The sequence below is a fragment of the Gadus chalcogrammus genome, chromosome 22 (genome assembly GCF_026213295.1).
Source record: "Gadus chalcogrammus isolate NIFS_2021 chromosome 22, NIFS_Gcha_1.0, whole genome shotgun sequence".
In the NCBI taxonomy this organism is placed as follows: Eukaryota; Metazoa; Chordata; class Actinopteri; order Gadiformes; family Gadidae; genus Gadus; species Gadus chalcogrammus.
The window spans coordinates 7,744,951-7,764,383 of NC_079433.1; the positions used below are offsets into that span (position 1 = coordinate 7,744,951).

General features: G+C 45.7%; 2 protein-coding genes across 4 annotated transcripts; both read left to right on the forward strand.

Moving 5' to 3' along the window:
- Positions 1-2,134: 2,134 nt before the first annotated feature.
- On the forward strand, positions 2,135-10,777 carry LOC130375321 (keratinocyte differentiation factor 1-like). 3 transcript variants are annotated; one of them, XM_056582151.1, is made up of 6 exons: positions 2,135-2,253; positions 2,347-2,405; positions 2,484-4,151; positions 4,624-5,606; positions 6,320-6,409; positions 7,605-10,777. In XM_056582151.1, exons 4-6 carry the CDS (start codon positions 4,649-4,651, stop codon positions 7,676-7,678), a joined length of 1,122 nt encoding a protein of 373 aa, XP_056438126.1. In that variant the 5' UTR covers positions 2,135-2,253; positions 2,347-2,405; positions 2,484-4,151; positions 4,624-4,648; the 3' UTR covers positions 7,679-10,777. The 3 variants fall into 3 exon arrangements, with proteins under 3 accessions (XP_056438126.1, XP_056438125.1, XP_056438124.1); XM_056582150.1 differs by lacking the exon at positions 7,605-10,777 and having other exon boundaries at positions 6,320-7,593; XM_056582149.1 differs by lacking the exons at positions 4,624-5,606; positions 6,320-6,409; positions 7,605-10,777 and having other exon boundaries at positions 2,139-2,253; positions 2,484-3,718.
- Positions 10,778-12,289: 1,512 nt separating this feature from the next.
- On the forward strand, positions 12,290-18,002 carry nudc (nudC nuclear distribution protein). Its single transcript, XM_056582158.1, has 9 exons — positions 12,290-12,488; positions 12,870-12,947; positions 13,064-13,288; positions 13,765-13,860; positions 14,353-14,466; positions 14,978-15,172; positions 16,304-16,387; positions 16,528-16,646; positions 17,673-18,002. The coding sequence occupies exons 1-9, from the start codon at positions 12,414-12,416 to the stop codon at positions 17,722-17,724; spliced, it is 1,038 nt and encodes a 345-aa protein (XP_056438133.1). The 5' UTR covers positions 12,290-12,413; the 3' UTR covers positions 17,725-18,002.
- Positions 18,003-19,433: the final 1,431 nt, after the last annotated feature.

Sequence of the window (19,433 nt, forward strand, 5' to 3'; positions counted from 1 at the left end):
CGGCACGCCCAACCTCCGCTACGTGCGCTATCTCTACCTTTCTCACTCCCTCACACACACGCGCACACGCACACGTACACCCACACACCCACATGAACGCACACACTCACAGACACACACACACACACACAAACACCCACACACACACACCCACATGAACGCACACACTCACAGACACACACACACACACACACATGTGCATGTATCCAAACGCACCCATGCGTACACACACTATGGTATACACACATATATGCACACGCACACACACACGCATTCACACACCCACATGCTTGCGAGCACCTGCACATGCAGACACACATCCACACACACGCAATAACACAAACACACACACACACACACACAAACACACACACACACACACACACACACACACACACACACACACACACACACACACACACACACACACACACACACACACACACACACACACACACACACACACACACACACAGTGATCCATACACATTCATGACTTTTGTGTTGTGTGTGTCATCAACATTGCTTTTGCTGATGCCAGTGGAGGATTGTCACACGGGCGCATTCTTTGTTTTGATAGGCTTGATATATTATTCATTTAGCGAGAAGGAAACGGTTATTTCAAAAGCAAAGAAAACATGCCTTCCAAACCATTTCCTCTGACAGGAAATTGTGTATTGGATCAAAGCCGCTATAGTCATATGCTCACCAAATGGCACAGGTCACCTCCCTCCAATTTAAAATAAAAAGAAACAGAACAAAACTGTGTTTATTTGATGGGATCGATCAAATACACACAATGATGTCTGTGACAGACATTACTCACTGTCTGTTGGCACGACCTGTCATTCTGTCTGTCTGTCATTCTGTCTGTCTGTCTGTCTGTCTCTCTGTCTGTCTGTCTGTCTGTCATTCTGTCTGTCATTCTGTCTGTCTGTCTGTCTGTCTGTCTGTCTGTCTGTCTGTCTGTCTGTCTGTCTGTCTGTCTGTCTGTCTGTCTGTCTGTCTGTCTGTCTGTCGGTCTGTAGGCAGGCATGTATGTATATTTGCATGTATGTATGTCCGAAAGCATGCATAGACAGTATGTATGTTTGTATGCATGTGTACGGAAGGTTGTGTGTGTAGTGTGACATGACATGGTTTGTGTTGCTGGACAGGTCCGACTGCCACAGACCTGCCATTACCCAGGAGCTGTTTTGTGTGTTTACTATGATTTGTTTACCGCTGGTGACCGGTTGAAAGCCCCTTCTAACCCATCAGGGCTGGAGCAGCTGCAGGGGGGGTTCACAGGAAAGACCATTAATAATTTTACCAAGGGCGTCCGTTCTGAAGGCCGATGAAGCTCAAGGTCAGGCTTGATGCAGAGATTCAAAGTCCCAGTGACGTACATGCTGCCAGGAGCTATTTAAATACTACTTGTATCCACCAAGGAGTCCCTACTTAATCCCCTCCTGGGAAAGTCAAATAAAGTATAAAAATGGAAATAAGATCTGTTTATTGCATGCAAAAAAGCGATAGCAAGAAATTGGTACAAACCTGAGCCTTCAACAGTGGAGGGATATAATCAAGGAGATTTTTTACAATGGAGAGGACGACTTTTTCTCTATGACCAAAAGGAGAAATCTTCCCCAGAAAATCTGAGAAATGGACTGGCTTTATATCAGAAGAATTGGACGCCCCTTCACTGTGAAAGTCTGTGGCCAATTAAAGGTAATTTGACGTGGTTATGTGGAATCATATAAGCTTGACTGTAGTGCCCCACACTATGTTCTTTGTGTTGTTTTTATTCAGTGTAAACATGTCAAAAAACTATACATAGAGTTACAAAAAAAAAATAAAAACACAAGATCTGTGATGTGCACATAAATCTTTCTTTAAATGACATTATACAAATTAAATGTCTGTATTCAAAAATCCTTTACATTGGATTCCAGATTCCTCATGTGTATTTTTTAAAGATAAGATCATTCTTCCAAAAAGATTTTAAGCAGCCTGCAGTGATAAGACCCACAGGCAGACATTGGTAGCAAAGTCACCCTGACATCCCAATGACGAGCAGCTGTTTGCAATCAGCTAATTACCTGTGATTGGCTGAGGAGTTAGCCTTTCTGGCAATAAATATCTCCAACCATGTGGGACATGTTCAGCAATATTGTTATGAGTATTTTCTTTGGTTGGGGTGCTGACAAGTACTGTGCTGTTTGCTCTGTAGATTAATTGGCCAGCAGGAATGTCTTTTGGAATTAATTTGGGGTAAGTGTCTGAAGGTAGTCTGAACCATGACTACATGTGCACCTTGTTTCAGTTCGTTTGACCTTGGGTGCTTTTATTTCCAATATATTTTAGGTCCCTTCTGGTTTTCCTCCTACAAGCGGAGCATGTCAACAGTTTATGGGTCCCTCATGGTAAGTTTTAAACAGTAACTTGACATTAAGAGATTTCCCCAGTATTATTTGTTTAAATTTTCCATTTGCCTTTTTTAGTCCCCCCAAATGTTGGCCCTTCTCCGTGGGGACGTGATGAAACGAGGCTTGGCGGCTACCCCCAGAATCAATTCAGACAAGACGCCATAGCTCCGAGCCCTCCCTGGAGTCCGTCCATCCACAGCCAGGCGGGAGTGAACAGTGCCTTGCGACAGGAACTCTCACGGAGACGCAATTACCCAGTAGCCGTAACCCCCAGGTCCGCCGAGTCCAAGCATAACTCCGTCGTTCTAAGGCCCAGAACACTACAGCTGTCAGCTTTCCCGACACCGAGGTCAAACCCACCGAGGTCAAACCCACCGAGCGCTCAACACAGGAGCCGTCAAGACAAGCGGGGGGGAGATTTCGTACTCTCTGACGCCATCGCTAGCGGGTCTGCTATCCGCAATGGTAAGAGCTCGTCTGCTGGCTCCGTGCGTGACTCTATTGATAGAAAAGCACCCGCTGTTACCAAGCGGTTGATGGATACACCACGTAGGCCTACTGGAGAGCTGCTTCTGAGTCCTAAGGATCGCTTTGCCGCTGCAGTGACTCCCACCACACTTTCATCCTCCAACTCTGGTCTTCGTGCGGTGGCTCCCATCAGGACCGGTGTCAACGTGTCGCCTCAGCTGTCTGCCGCCGCCGCCGCGAGCGCCCGCCCCGAAAAGCCCAGACGGGCGGGTGCCAAGGTCGCCGGCCACATGGTCAGACGGCGTCCCTCGTTTCGGTCTTCCAAGAACTACCGCCTTCCAGAATTGGTAAAGGCCTACGGCAAGTCTGCACCGGGAACCGAGTTGTCAAACTCGGAGCTGTCGGTGCATCAAAGGGCTGGCCCGGACAGAAACGCACCCCCTCGAAGCTTCCTGACTGGTGGGAAGAGGACGGCTAACGTATATGCGCCAACCAAGGTCCAGACGATCCCGATACGCTTTGGCGGCATCCCTATTCAGCGGTTGAGGGACCCACTTAAAAATGGCGGCACCGGCGTCGTGTCTCGGCCACAGGCGACCTACTCGGCCCCGCTGCAGAAGACTGTCTTTTATTCTCAAAGGGCAAACTACTTACCCAACCAAAGATGACTTCACCTAGGACTAGGAGGAATAAATGACTTTGTCCCACTCATAAGTAGGCCTAATTGAAACTTTAGAAAATGTTATCTTGCTATTCTGTGCTAATAAATTATTTTTATATTGACTTCGTGGCATGTTTACTGCAGATTTGGTGACATCTACTGTTCAAACGGTTGTGGTACACCTAAGTTTCAATGCCAAGAACAGTGCTGGTTTGACTTGGTTGAAGGATACTGGGAATGTCGACTGGATCTGTGCATTTTATAACTTATGTTCGGCCTACTTGGCTTTGTCTACTTTCATCGGGAATTCCACCAGCTTAATGCAGTGTCGGTCTACTTAAAACTTGCTGTCCTAAGTTTGCAAATGTTCTCGTTGAGTGCAAAGGGTCAACGAATCTCAACCCACTCCCCACCCCCTCGTACCACGGAACTAGGAGTGACGTCAGTGGGCGGAGCTTCAGTCCACCTTGACTATCAGGTAGATTTAGGGGAAGTTTTAAAATACGTGACGTAACTTCAGCGTTATTAATGTATCCAATATATTGGCACCTTTTCGAGGACAGTGTGCATTGGATCACTAAGCCAAACTGTTGGCCCTTCCACGAACATATTACGTGAGTAACGAGTGGCCCTCTGAAATGGAGGCGAACCATACATTTGCATTCGTTGACGTTTTGTGTTAATGATTGGCGTCAATATTTTTAAGTCTTTATATATCAAACATTAAAACCCGTAGGCTACGGTTTACAAAATATTCCCGTGTTTATTCGTCCTTCTGTTCCGTGTGTCGGTAAACAAAGGACCTCGCTTGCTAAATGCTTCTTCAATCATAAAACAGGCAGATTTAGCATTTTCCATTGTGTATTTAAGTCGTGGGAGGAGGTTGTGTACACCTCAAACATCGCATCATTTCTTAAAATAAACTACTGGACTGACTCTCCTGACTATATCTCGGAGAGAACCAGTCTGATCAATCAGCCTTGGTTTCATTTCTGAACCTACACGGTAAAGAGTTATGATATAACAAAACAAGGGCAGCTATATTTGTCTTGCTGGTGTGTAACAATGAATCCCTTCCTTGGCCAGACCTTGTGTGGACTAGACCTACACCATGCCCACCAGCGGCAATGGCAGCGGGAGGCACTTATCAGAGCCCCGCTGCTCCATAGAGGATCACGACCCTTCGTTGCTGAGCAACCAGAACAATAACTACCAGGAGCGCAGCGTTGACCCGCCAGAAAACCTCCCTAAGGACAACCGGAGAAAGGACTCCACCCTTCCCCATAGAGCCCACCTGAAGTACTCTGACGGGCAAGCGGACGAGACGGTCGGCTTCATCACCGTCGCCAACGAGCCCGGGGGCGGGGCTTGCTCCTGCGGGCGCTGCCGGAGCCTGGTCTGCAGGGTCCTGACCTGCGGCCTGTACAGGGTCTGCCAGCGCACCCTCTGTGCGCCTTGCTTGATCGCCCCTCCCACCCAACCCGAGAACAAGGAGCGCACTAAGGAAGAGGAGGAGGAGGAGGAGGAGGAGGAGTACCGCGATGAGCCGGCCTGGCTGGAAGACGTCCACCTCGACGGGGTCAAAGTGGACTTTCAGCGAAGCGCTCCTGACATTGTGCGGGAGGCGCCCTCTTCCTCCAACGTCCGCCCGGCCAGCCCTAAGCCGCCCCAGCCGCCGGACAAGACCAGCCGCCGGTCGTACGACTCCATCGACTGGGAGGAGGAGGAGGAGGAGGAGGTGGCGTACGGCGGCGAGGGCGTGGACGCCCTCATCACCAAGAAGCTGCTGGCGCTCTACACGGAGTACCAGATCGAGGAGCTGGCCCGCTGCACCACCGACTCGCTGTTCCTGCGCAAGTCGACGGAGATCCACCAGCTCATCAACTCCCTGGCGGTGGAGCACCAAATGGACGAGCAGGAGGCGGAGGGCCGGCTGGTGAGGGGAATCATCCGCATCAGCACGCGCCGCAGCAAGAAGGGCGGGCGGCCGCACGACGCGGTGAGCGAGAGGACGCTGTCGGACAGCGGCAACGAGACGATGCGGAACAGCGACTCTTGCAGCAACAACAGTACGTTTTCGGCGTGTTTTTGTGTGGTGGTTGTTTATGCTGTGACAGGACGTGGTGGATCAGGGATGGTCGTCTCTTTTTCGGATTGAGGTCCGCCCGGCAACAGCTGTTCTGTGCCACTGGGATCCAGACCGACCATATAGGGGTGACTCAAATTAATCGTTGGTTCTAAAGTCATGCATCAGCACAAATGGAAAGGCAAGCTTAAAAGGGAGGTTTTGTTTTTGAGGATGTCAAAATGACCAAGCAAGTCTCTGTCTTTCAGTCTTCGATAATATGTCTCTACGGCCTCAACCAAATGTTGTGAAGCGGGTTTAGGAGTGCAGCTCCCTTATGGTATACGATACATTTTCATGCTAAGCATGGGCGTGTTTTAGGCCTTATTATGATGGTAGGGGGGCACTTAATATCTCATGGTTGGTCGATAGAGTAGCTCGCACCTCTGTGACAACGATATTCTGGGCATCCAGGCCCGAGACATGGAGATGCCCACAGCACGGGGTCGCCAATAGTTAAACCATTTTCCCTTTTTATGACCGACAAAGTTGTAGTGAGAACCCAAAGATATGGTCTGGTGTAAGTAATTTATATTACACTTTGCTGCAAATTAACAAATGAATATAAAGATGCTTTTATTGTGAATAATATCATTAGCAAAAATCTGCTGTAACACAAAACTGAACCTTACTGTTTTCTTTTGTGATCCCTACAAGATGACTACAAATCAAGTCCTAACTTCCAGATATCAGATGTCACACATTCTGACATGTATGCCAGGAATATGAGGAGGAACAACAGCGATGGTAGGTTTTTTTTGCACATTCACACGTACACAACATGCATATACGTACTTACACAAATGCTCACACGTACACAAACATACACAAGTTATTAATATTGTTACACAAATTCCGTCATATACCATATACCCCGTAGAAATGTCATCAATGTATGATTGTCTGAGAACTTAGATACCGCCCAAGCCTAGGATTGGTTAATAGTAACTGGAGGATGCGGTAAATCAAACAGCTACAACATCCACCACAGGTACAAGTATTTTTCAACAAGTTGAACTAAGGTGTATCATTTAATATAGCCGCGCTCAAATGCAGCAGACGCAACAGACTTGCACAAGGCTGCTAGAGCAGCAATGCATTATGGGTGCCCTTTTGGAAATCACTTTCCTTCATGGATGAGGAAGTATTTACCTTGTAGCTGATGTGTAGTGACATTGTGTCTTTTTTCCTGTAACCGCCTGCATGTGCATGACTAGGCTTTCTGTAGAAAGGACACAAAGGCTGCATGTGTAATGTGAGGATTGTGTTTTTGAGACTGCTACAGTCCTTCTCTTGGCTCACACCCTCTTCCGTATTCCCGGCAGTGGAGGCTTACCATCTGTCAGTCACCTCAGCTAACATCCGGAACACTCTATTGACTTTTTATACCGCTTTATTCCCCTTTCTATCTTTTGGGATATTAAATCATTAAACCCTTGGAATTCATGTTTGGATTGTGTTTAGCTTTTGCAAAGCCTGTCAATAAAACGTAAGATGGTCGGGAAATGTGTTGTACTTGTTTCCTTTGTTTGTCGAGTGATTTGAAATGTAAAAACAAATCAGTGTGCTATTTAATTGTACTTGAAATGTAAACATTTCCCCTAATTATCTAAGGAGTCACAGTTGGTCTATGACGTCATTCAATAATCTCAACAGGCTGTTTATGTTTCTGTGTTTATTTATTGACTTTTATTTATCTTTGTAGAAATTCATTGTTTGGTCATTCATCGTGTATTTATTTTTCATTACGAGGGAGACATTGTTGTGTTTCAAGTGACACAGCGTTTTTCAAAGCACGTTTTGTGATGCATTCTGATGTACAAGCCTTATTGGGCCACTGAGCTCAATCGTCTTTCTGCCTAATAGAGACCCACCTCATGGATACACGGATAGGTTTCACTGTGGGTCATTGACTCTTCCTTCTCCCTCTTCCCCACCACAGGTCGCTCTGTTCCATACTCAGACACCATGTTATCATCGGGCGTCTCAGTCGCTCGCACCTCCGTGAGGACGTGATCCTGAGCCTCCAGGGCCAAGACAGGAAGATGCCCGCAGCGCAGGATCCCCCAGGGGGCATCCATGGCACAGTAGTAGCACCCCACCCCCCCCCTCCCCTTCCATCCCAGGCAAGCTCGCCTCTGGAAGTACTGACTGTTTTCGTACGCTTTGTTTGTATGTGTGTCAGTTGTGTGGAACCTCGGGTGTTGAAGGAGGTCCAGGGTACTCTGGGCTAGCGGTTGGTCAGTGGGAAGAATTCTGCGATTGAACGCCCATACACGAGAGCTGGCCTCGCAATGGAGGGGCGGTTGGTAGCTGGCTCGCCCAAGACGGCGGAAAGACCACCGTGGTTTCCCCTCCAATCTTGCTGACCCAGCACTCGGCGACCCTCCTCGTGTATTCCAAAAAAAATGTAACCGTCCCCATGGTCTGTTTCAGAGGGAAAATGTACTTTAGCTTTCATTAAAACATGACTTTGGTTGGTTGCTGAGGTTGTATTTAATGAGCCGGGCCAACCAAAGACATTTGAGTCCCTTTGAACCCTTGGTGGTCTTTTGGAATGGACCGGTAGCAGGAATAACTTATCTAAGGTCATGGTTTTTACGTGAAGCTCTGTGACGCTCTGTGAATGGTTCACAATGTGCTTTTGGTCCTATTTACAGCAGTGATACCTGAAGAATGGGTATAAATGAAGATTTAGAATTTCTTCCGGACTTTAAAGTGTAATCTCCGAAGCTCTCCTTTTAGTTAGGGGTAAACCTTACACCCGCTACCCACACAAGTCAGCTGAAGAGCGAGTCTGCTGCGATAGCTTCACCTACCCTCTATTGCGGAACAACCTCTTCTGGGGGATGTAAAGCGCTTGATTTGAATGCTAGCCAGTATGTTGCCACTGACACCCAGTTGATAACATCCTCTAGTCTAGTTTTAATGGAAGAATACTCTGTTTGTCTCTCCTTCGATTTACTCAACAACCATTCATCGAACGACTTCGCACTTGGCGGGTGTATCGGGTCCCAAGGAGGGGCAGTGTCCAGCATGAGGTTGTTTGGATGAGCAGTTCTGGGAAAAAGCTGCAAGCGGCAATGCTTGAGGCCAGGCAGTGGTCTTTTCCAAACAGGCACGTTGTGAATGGGCAATGCACTATTGCTGCAAATGCAAGGGCTTTCTTCAGTTGGCCATTGGCTCAATCACTCTTGTGCTGCCTCGCTGGGCAATGGAGACTGACTTCATTGACATTTATTTAAAGAGAATCAATGCAGATTTTCCCGATTGCTACATCAATTGAAAAATGATATGAAGTCTGAGTGCGTAATTTTGTAACATAACACCACTAGGAAATGTATTTTTGATACAAAAGAAAACTATCTTTAATACAAAACATTGTGATTGGATAGTATATTCCATTACAATCACAATTTGTAATTGGTGGGAAGAACCTTTTCTTCATTCATTTTCATCGTAATATCCAAAGTTATTTTGTTCTCAAACATGTAACCAGCGGTTTCATTACATGGAGTACAATTTGTATTTCTCTTTAAAGGAAAGATGCAATCTTTGAAATTGAATCCTCATCTGTTTGGAGTGAACACCTTCGTACATCGTATGCCAACACATGCTCTGTGGTTAACCTATCAAGTGACACAGTTAGTCCACATCTTTATGTTTTGCACAAAGTTTGTATTGCGAGGCGACGTCCAAGCCCGTTCAAGTTCCAGTGGGAATTTTGCCAGCTGACATTGCTGGAATTCGCCCTTGCTTATCAGCATTTTCTGTGGTTGTAGTGAACATGGACTGTGGCGTAGTTTAGCTTAAATACCTTGCAGTGGAAAGGCCAATGTCTTTAGACTGATGACCCTGTTGATGTTTTTTGCAGTTATTGCTATATACTGGAATGCTCCTTCGGCTCATGTAAATGTCTCTTCCTATGTTTTGTCGTTAAGGAATTTGATAAGCAAAATCAATAGTGGGAATGTTGAGCTATTTATTTGTGTTCAGATATTAGAAGAGGATATGTATATAATAACGGTCTATTATGTGATATGCCAGTTTGCTTTCCAGGAAACCACTGAAACATTTAGCAGGTCCGTGAAACCGGTTATTCAGGTTGAAACCAAAGAGTCACAGAAGTCTGGTTGTTTGTGGTTTGTAGATGTTTGCCGGTGTGTCAAAAAAAATGCAAATGATAAATGCTGTCTATATTTTACAATTTCAACAAACTATTTGATTTGAGCTTATTAAATTGCTTGATACTCCATTTGTGTTTTTTTCAATACGTTTCGACCTAATGTTTTTGACTTAAAGTATTTCGCTTTTTCGTGGCCTTTCATTTCTTTTAATCAGGTTAATTTAAGTGGTAACAAAAGCGCAGAAAAAATCCTATTAAGTAAAGCTTTGATCTTCCTCCGGTAAAAATGTATGTTTATATGATGACTTAAAATGATTCTGTTCATCATGCTACCACATGAGGGCGACAGATCAGGGGAAGGTATATTCCCAGAGAGACTGCCATAACGATTATAATCCTTCAAAAACGTCCGGCATACCTAGCCACACTGGCCTCATGTTGATGTGTACAGAGATGGAAACGACCATCACATAATAAACATAGTAAGTAGAAAAGTCCAAACAACATACAAAACACTCAAACATACTGCAAGTCTTTTCTTCTCAAGAGAGGGTTGGGGTTTATCTTTGAATGTTGGTCTCGAACAAACGGCATCTCGCCTCAAAACACCGATAGCTCCGCTTTGCTGATAATGAGCTTGACAAACAGTGCCGTGACTAAGTCCTGGCTCACGGTTCGGAGGGCAACGGCTGCTAGAAGGACTCTGTCCAAACGGGCGGCATCTTGCAGGGTCAGGAGTCCCACCACCGCCTGCAGAGAGCCTTCTGGGCTGCCGGTTCAAGGTCTTGAACCACCAACGAATACCCAAATCCAATCCCAACCGTACATTGGGAAAGTACGCATTTTGTGTGAATATTTGAACAGTGTATTTGAAGAAGACACACTCATAATAAACCTAGAAGAGACTCGGAACACTTTACGTTGTGAATGTTGTTTAATGATACCAAACAGCCTGTTTGGTATCATTAACCTCAGCTGAGTTAAATGGCGCTGTGCCCTTGAGGTGGAGACTTCACAGAAGTCATGCGCACGACTCTTGCTCACAGACGATGGCCAAGGTGGGCTTCAACCCTCTGCCCTCAGAACCATTCCTCCCCTCCCGAATGCTCCGTACGCCTGCTGGAGCTCCTCCTCCTCCTCTTCCACCTCCTCCTCCTGCTCCTCCTGCTCCGTCACTTCGAAAGGCCACCCGTGCCTCCGCAAGCCCCAGGGGGCCGGCGGTGGCCAGCTGGTCCAGGCACCGCCGGCCGGCTCAGGAGAAGACGAGGGTTTGGACCGCCGCCCCGGACCCCAACCGGTGGGTGACCCTCAGGCAGTCTGTCGCTCTCCTCCTCCTCCTCCTCTTCCTCCTCCCCATCGTCTCTCCTCTCTCATCTCCTAGCCTAGCTGTGTGTGTGTGTGTGTGTGTGTGTGTGTGTGTGTGTGTGTGTGTGTGTGTGTGTGTGTGTGTGTGTGTGTGTGTGTGTGTGTGTGTGTGTGTGTGTGTGTGTGTGTGTGTGTGTGTGACCCACAGAAGCTCATACTGGTTTAGGTTAGGGGGTGTGACCTGTGTGACAAATAATCCACCAGAGAAGACGGACAGACAGAGTGACCGACACACAGACAGACAGAGAGAGAGAGCAACGGACTGAAGTGAAATGGGTTTAAGGCGGTCCAACTGGGCATCAGACAGACAGACAGACGGGGAGACGATGACCCGGGCGGGCGGTTTGGTCGTGTGAAGCTGATCCAGAACATAAATACATTTCGACACAAGGGGTATCACAGGGGAAAGATTACCGCAGGGGGTGGGGTGAATGACACTTCCCGTGTTTACACATGCATGAGACTGTACCGAGGTAGGACAGGATGTCAGCACATGGGGACTGACATATACGTCTTTTATATACCGTTAAGGCTCCATCTCCATCCATGGATTACGAAACATCTATGTTTCTCCTAGCATAATTATTGATAATCATGATTAACCATGATTCATGTATTTGTGTGCTAATTATGACCTATTTCAAATGTTTATTATATAAAGGACAATCAATGCAATCAATATATAAAGGACAATCAATCACACAAATTGCAGATTATACACTTTGTCTCTATATATATGCATACATATGATTTTTTTTATCTACCATTTAATTTACCATTTAAATATTTAACAATACGTTTTTTGTAATAGAACATTTCAAATTGCTTTTTTTATTAATAAATTTGACAATATATTAATAGTATTATTATCAGCATGAATATATTATTGAGAATCTTAAGACATTTAGTAGTCTCCTAATGATCCTGTTAATATGAAAGTATTATAACTTTTCTTTGGGTACCGAGAAAAGCGCTATATAAAACCTATGTATTATTATTATTATTATTATAACTGGAGAAGATTCTGGTAGTTTTTGCACCGCGTCCCGCCTTGCCTTATGGTTCCTTTTACATGCATTGTATTCGTTCATTTAGTTGTCTGTCAGAATGAAGAACAACAATTGGTCAAAAAAATGAAGGCGTTTCTCGTTTCCAGGAAGTGAGTGTAGTGTGTGCGAGCCTTCACGTTGTTGCCAACCAACATTTAGCTCGACATTTCAATAATTCCCGTGTTATTACAACGTTACCTTATTTTTCACTATGAACGATGAGGACGAGCGGTTCGACGGGATGCTACTCGCCATGGCGCAGCAGCATGAGGGAGGGGTTCAAGAGGTAAAAGTGTGTTGTTCTGAACACTTATAGCATCGAGAGAGCTAGCAAGAGAGCTAACCATTAGCTTTTCTTTGGACCGCTCATTCAATGTTCGACGTCATCGTGCTGATTTCATATATATATAATGCTCTTGATATACTGGTGGGGTCGTTGGGGACTGTCACTAAGTATATTAAACACATTTTATTGAGAGACAATTCTATACATTCCCGAAGTATGTGGTAAAACTGAATGAGGGCACCGGCATGTGTCTGCATCTCGGACCTGCTCGGCTCCCAGAGCCATGCCCCGGCCCGCTAGTCATTTCATCTTACGACATCCGGCTGTAGTCCATTGGTGGATGCTAAAGATTAACTCTGATTTACTGTGCTCCATCAACAGTTAGTCAACACATTCTTCAGCTTCCTGCGAAGGAAAACGGATTTCTTCACCGGTGGGGAAGCAGGTGCCCCAGAAAAGGTCAGTCCCCGCCCACTAAGGTGCAAATATCCGGTGAACTTACATCCTAGCGCTACCTATCGCCTATCCACTCTCTCTTCCCCAACAGTCACCTTGATGTTTATTTAACTTTCTAGCTCGTAAAGGAGACTGTCGCCCGCCACAGCCAGCTTGCGCTGAGGGTCCACAGAGACCGCAAGAGCAGGCAGGAGAAGGAGAAGAAGGATAAGGCAGACCGGGCCGCCAAGCTGGCCGAGGAGGCCAACAGCAAGAAGAAGAAGGACGACGATAACAAGGCCGGCCCCCAGATCAGGGAGCTGACAGAGGAGGAGGCGGCGAAGCTGCAGTCTGAGATCGACCAGGTGAACGGTCCTTCCCTCCCCTCCGTGTGCTTCACCACAGTCGTTAGGGGGACTCTTTCCTGCCCTCAGGGCGTGTTTCAATCAGCGAAACCACCCCACAGCTGTGCACATCATCAGCGGCACCATCATTACGTGTAGATAGATGGTTATATAGGAACTTTATTAATCGCTCGGGGAGGTTTCCTCAGGAAATTGACCTTCCAGCGTCAGCAAACGCCATGTTACATATAGAATTAGAGTTAAAAACAAGTATAAATAAGCACCATTGATGGACTTTATATTTTTATATACGTTTTTATATAAGTTCAGGGCATATGGGAATCATAGCATGATTAGACTCATACTACACGTACACGTATATAAACAGCAGTACTTTTGAGACGGAGACTTTGATTGTATCCACCATACCTTTCTGAATGACGGCAATATAATTTCTGTTCAGTTTAATTCATGCAAGTGTCTACGGTGCATTGCAGAAAAAGCAGGGAGACGAGAAGAAGGAGACTCCGGCGGTGGCCGCAGACCGCCCGTCAGACAAAGAGGAGAAGCAGGAGGAGGAGAAGGAGAAGGGGGTGAGTGTGTTGAAGACCCAGCCACCCCAGTGCTCCCGTAACTTGATAGGAACAGCAGGAGCCCCACCTGGCATCAACAAGCGGTCCCAATATGCACCTCCTGTGCCAAAATCTAGGATCAGATTTCACTGGCCCGGCCCGACATGTAATTAAGTGTACTAAAGACAGCTCCTGCTCTTCAGGAGTAGCCATTCATTTAGTTGGCGACGTTGATCCTGCAAACCTGCCAGATAATGCAGGATGTACTGAGATTCTGTGTTGGGGATTTATTGTTCATTGCTAGTGGGTATTTTTGGTATGTCCCGGAGTGTCAAGACACGATTATGAATGATTGATCGCCATTATGAATGTTGTGTACGACTGTGTGTCTGACTTCTGGACCGGAGATTGCAAGAGTCCTGATCTAAAAGCTAGGTATGAACAGACTCGACCCCAGATTTACAACTGGGGAGTTTGTGGCTGGTTGATAACCATCGCCCTCTTCCCCTCAAGGCGGACTCAGATGCCGAGGATGACGAAAAGGATAAGGACAAGCTGAAGCCCAACGCGGGGAACGGAGCCGACATGCCCAACTACAAGTGGACCCAGAGCCTGTCGGAGGTGGACGTGAGTTCAGCTCCGCGAGGCAGGATAGGGAATGGGCTCGAGATGGAGATGCTGCACTAGCAGACCACCACCGCTGCACAGGCCCTATCTCTGGTGACATCAGTTATGAAACATTTTGTTGAAGGAGGGGACGGGAACCGCACACCAGTGTAGCACCAGTGCCACCCAGTGGAAGATAATGATTCTGCAGCTTGCCTATCAAAAAAAAATATATATATCTTTTTAAGTCACTCGATGTTTATACCGATTTTTAATTTGTCAGGGTGATATGTATACCAATCAAAACTTTATCACTGCAACGATTTATTGATATAATTACAATGCTGCATATTATAATGTATAATAATGCCCTTATGGTACATTATACACAGCAGTGCTTCGATAGCTGGCAATGGTATCCATTCACTAATTTATCAATGATTTAATTGTATTCACCCTTATTAAAGATAAATGTAACTGAATCAGAAGTGGACCGTGTCTGAACCTCAAAGCGGTGCTCCGCCCTCCACAGCTGCTGGTGCCGTTTGACGTGAAGTTCCGCATGAAGGGCAAGGACGTGGTGGTGGACATCCAGCGGCGCAGCATCAAGGTGGGGCTGAAGGGCCAGCCGCCCGTCCTGGAGGGAGAGCTGTGCCACGAGGTCAAGGTGGAGGAGAGCTCCTGGCTCATAGAGGACGGCAAGGTGGTCACCATCCACCTGGAGAAGGTACGCAAAATGACTTTTCCCCGGGGAGACCCTGTAGTCGTGCAAGGATGTGGTTGATGCCCCTTTCCCATTTACTCTGGGGGGGGCACGACGACAAGGAGTCCTGGCGGGGGGGGGGGGGAAAGAGACTGGGGGGGAGCCCAGACAGGGGGGGGGGGTTCTTATAGTTCACTTTTTTCAAAATCAATAGTATAATGTAACAATATAAAAATAAGTCCCTCAACTCATCAGACCAGCGATCGCAACAGTCGCTTCCCTGTCGTCATTGTGTTAAACCAGCCAATATCGCGCAAGGGGGAAAAGCCAGCTTGGTGATTGGCTCCAGTAAAAGCGGATCGGAAACGGAAAGAAATGTATTGCTCTCCAGCCCTTCTTTAATAGCTCCATGCTCCAGCCTCTGCTCCAGCCCCTGCCGACAGAGGCTGGGGGTACCCAGTCTAATACCGTAGCCTATCTCAACTATAACCTTATTTCATATTAATCGCATCGTTTGCTGCGTTACCAACGTTATCTATGCCGGCTTAGGGATGCGGGATGTTTAATATCAATAACGTTGAGTTCATAAGCGCAAACATTATCGTTTCTGAGTTGATAATTTTTGGCAGGTGTTTTTGAGCACAGTATATCATGCTAAACTTTGGTAAGATGGTCACCGACCGTCTTCTTTGTGCCATATATCCCGCTGCTTTGGGTTTCCTTTGATAGGCGGGTTGAGAGGAGCGGGCAAATCAGCTGTTTATGAGTGTACCCGCGCACCACTGGCATGCATGTGCGTGGGTATGAGAACGCCAGGGAGAGAGTGCTATGAGGAGATGAATGATCGGAACGATATTTACATTTTAAAATCGCAAAAAAAAAAATAAGCGAAATCTATTTGTGCCGCTGTGCCACACATTGGTCTATGTATTGGAAACGCTGATAGCGCACCCTGTAGGATGGTACCATTAATTAGCGTACACTATTTTCACCAAGGGACAAAAATCATCAACCTTTAGTGATTAAACGGGTTAATGATGCTCATGTTTGTTGGCAATTACAAGGGTCCACCAGGTCTGGCTCTCAACCTGTTGGAGTGAGCACAGGGTATCTATATACCTTCATCCTGACTATTCCTGCTCCCTCCTCTTCCAGATCAATAAAATGGAGTGGTGGAACAAAATAGTCACCACAGATCCCGAAATCAACACCAAGAAAGTCTCCCCAGAGAACTCAAAGGTCAGTGCTTCCACCTCTCCATACGGAGGCGTGAATATTAATCCGTGACCCCTGAACATATCCTGTACCCTCCCTCCACACGATCCATCCTGTGCCCTTTATTGATGGTATCTGCGTGGTGTGCGTTGCCCGCCGTGCAGCTGTCAGACCTGGACGGAGAGACGCGCGGCATGGTGGAGAAGATGATGTATGACCAGCGGCAGAAGTCCATGGGGCTGCCCACCTCTGAGGAGCAGAAGAAGCAGGACATCCTCAAAAAGTACGTGTTTCGGACCGAACCGGGTAACGGACGACCGCTTGGCGTCCTTGATGTTGACGGGCTGTCGGCTGGGAAGGCGCTGCTCTTTATTGGACAGTCGGTGGTGTATTTTATTACAGCCAACTGTCAACGGTCTTTTTATTAGGCGCCCCATTATATATATATGACTTGGCTTAACCCCAGCGCTATATGATTTCCTAAAAGCGTTTAGTTAAAAATGTCATGACAGAAAAAGTGCATTCTCTCGCTTACCATGCCGTGTTTCATGTTTTATTATTCAAGGTCACGCTACCCTCCTTAATTCCACGCTATATATCAAATAAAAGCTTTTTACGAAGCTGCCATTTCCCAACCCAAAACGTTTAAATCAAATGCAGCCTATCTGTTCCTCTTGGTTTCCAAGAGCTTGACGTATTCAGCATTTTGCAGAGAGTTGCGTTACATAAGCCCACTCGCTCTTCCTGTAAAGTGGACCTGTCCTTCCTCTTCAGCTTGTGGCTCCATGATGTCAGGCCAGTTGTTGCATCCTCATTTTTCAGAGCGGTACCTGTTTATATGTAAACTAGAACAGCCCTTTTGTTCTTGTCAAGAATGTAGGATGATTTGTGCTTATATACTTTGCACAAGAAAAATGCCTTTTGTATGCAGTTTGAAATTTCTAAATTCTTAGCAATGCTATTCTTAGCAATGCTTAACAACGCCAGTAATACTTGGAAATGACGATTCGGTTCATGGCTTGTGTATGAAATTAACAAAAACAAACATGAAATGATTATACTACTTAGTTGATTTTTATTCTGTTTACCCTACTTATGACTTTTGGATAGATATGGTGTATACTGCATCCAAACTGTGTACATCGTCCTTTTTATCAATATACCCAACTCATTTTACCCACCGTGCTTGCCAAAGGTTTTTCCAGATTACTCAAGTACAGAAAATGATATCAAGTACAACAAGAACCGCCAAATGTATTGATCTCCATCTGTCGCCCTACTCACGCTGGGCTCGTGGTTGTCTCTGCAGGTTCATGTCCCAGCACCCAGAGATGGACTTCTCCAAGGCCAAGTTCAGTTGAGTCCAGTCTGTCCCCACAACGTCCACCATGCCTGAGATGTGTGTGACCCCAGAGCAGGAGCGGCTACAGGCCGTCCCCTCCATCTGTTCCTTTGTGTCTTCACCATGTTCACCGTGTTCTCAATGCTCTCAATGTAACCCCAAGCCATGACCCCCAGCTTGACGACTGTAACGCCCCAATACGTTTACTCTGAATATTTAATGTTATGTTTGGACTTTCTTTTTAAAAAAATAAATAAAATATACCAAAGCCAATATGATGCATTTATTGGAGAAAGCAACATGGAGGTGTAATCTGATTAATTTTTTTATTGTGAAGGTAATAATAATAATAATAATAATACATTTTATTTATAATGCACTTTATATTCAAGAATCTCAAAGTGCTTCGAGGTAATCTTAAGGTAATCGATGTCTTCACAGGATTAATTTACAACATTAATGTACGGGCTGAATTTCACTTGTAAATACTTGAATGGCATGGCTCTTAACTAGAGCAAAGAGTCTGATATATTATATGTATTGGTGTCTATGGACAAGCCTTTCACAAGGGCCTACCTGAGGAGTTTGGGTGTCATCCAAGTTCATCATCAAGACAATGCACCTCAAACACATCCAGGTCCTCATAGCTTGTTTGATCCATAACGGGTTGGCAGTTTCCGAAGTGTACTGTATAATCATTGACCAACTCCTGTATATTCATTGATATAGTGCACCAATCTTTGTTGACACATTTACCTTGTAAATTAATGTATGCTTACATAACACAACTGGCTCTTTGTGGAGAAAATATATTGTGGATAGCATTTGATTACATTTGTTTTGCTTTAATGAAGGAACTCAAATTAAGACTAGTGTACACTCCTGCCACAAGGTGGCAGTGTTAACTTTAGACTGCTGCCGTTTAATGGCGTTATTGACCAGGTTATAACAATTACCAGCCTTATTTGGCCTAATCTAACTCTTTCCTAGCCACTCATGAGAATTATGTTAATACATGAAATGTACTATTCTATTCAACAGAGTTGAATTAAATCTTCCGTATCCTATAAAGTAATTGAATTGTTCATCATCCTCTGGTAAACTGCCTGGCCACTGCAAATAGGCCTATGCTATAGACCACATTTAAGTCACAGTTATTGATATATTCAGCTCATAACTAAAACTATCCTATAAATCTTTCCTCTGCTAATGTGACAACACATTTATTTAAAATTGGATTGGTTGACAAATTCCCAGGTCATTATGACCATTGTGGTGTGTGTGTGTGTGTGTGTGTGGGGGTGGGGGGGTTATCAGTGTGTTATTACCACAGGGTGAAAGACAGTGTTTCTCATAGCGCTGCACCACTGCTGTGGATATCATGCATCTCTGCTAAATGTTACTCGAGTGAGGAGCACTTTGTTGACAAGTCTGATGTACTTGTGTCCGACCGTCCACAGCTAACTTTGAGCGGTCTGTCAGGATGGTGAGAGTGTGTCGCCATCGTGGTGGCGACTGTGGTCGACAGATTAGCTGATGCAAGCTAGCAAGTCCCCCTTATGTGTGACATTGCTCATTTGTAGCAAAACGCTCTGTCTTCCCCTGGGACGATTGCTTGTTTAATTATTCCATTTAGTTCATCAACCAAGTTCTGGTTTAGAGGCTCAGGAAGCTTGAATTGGTCAACGGCTGGTTGATTTATAGTTATTCACCATAATTAGTTTTCGC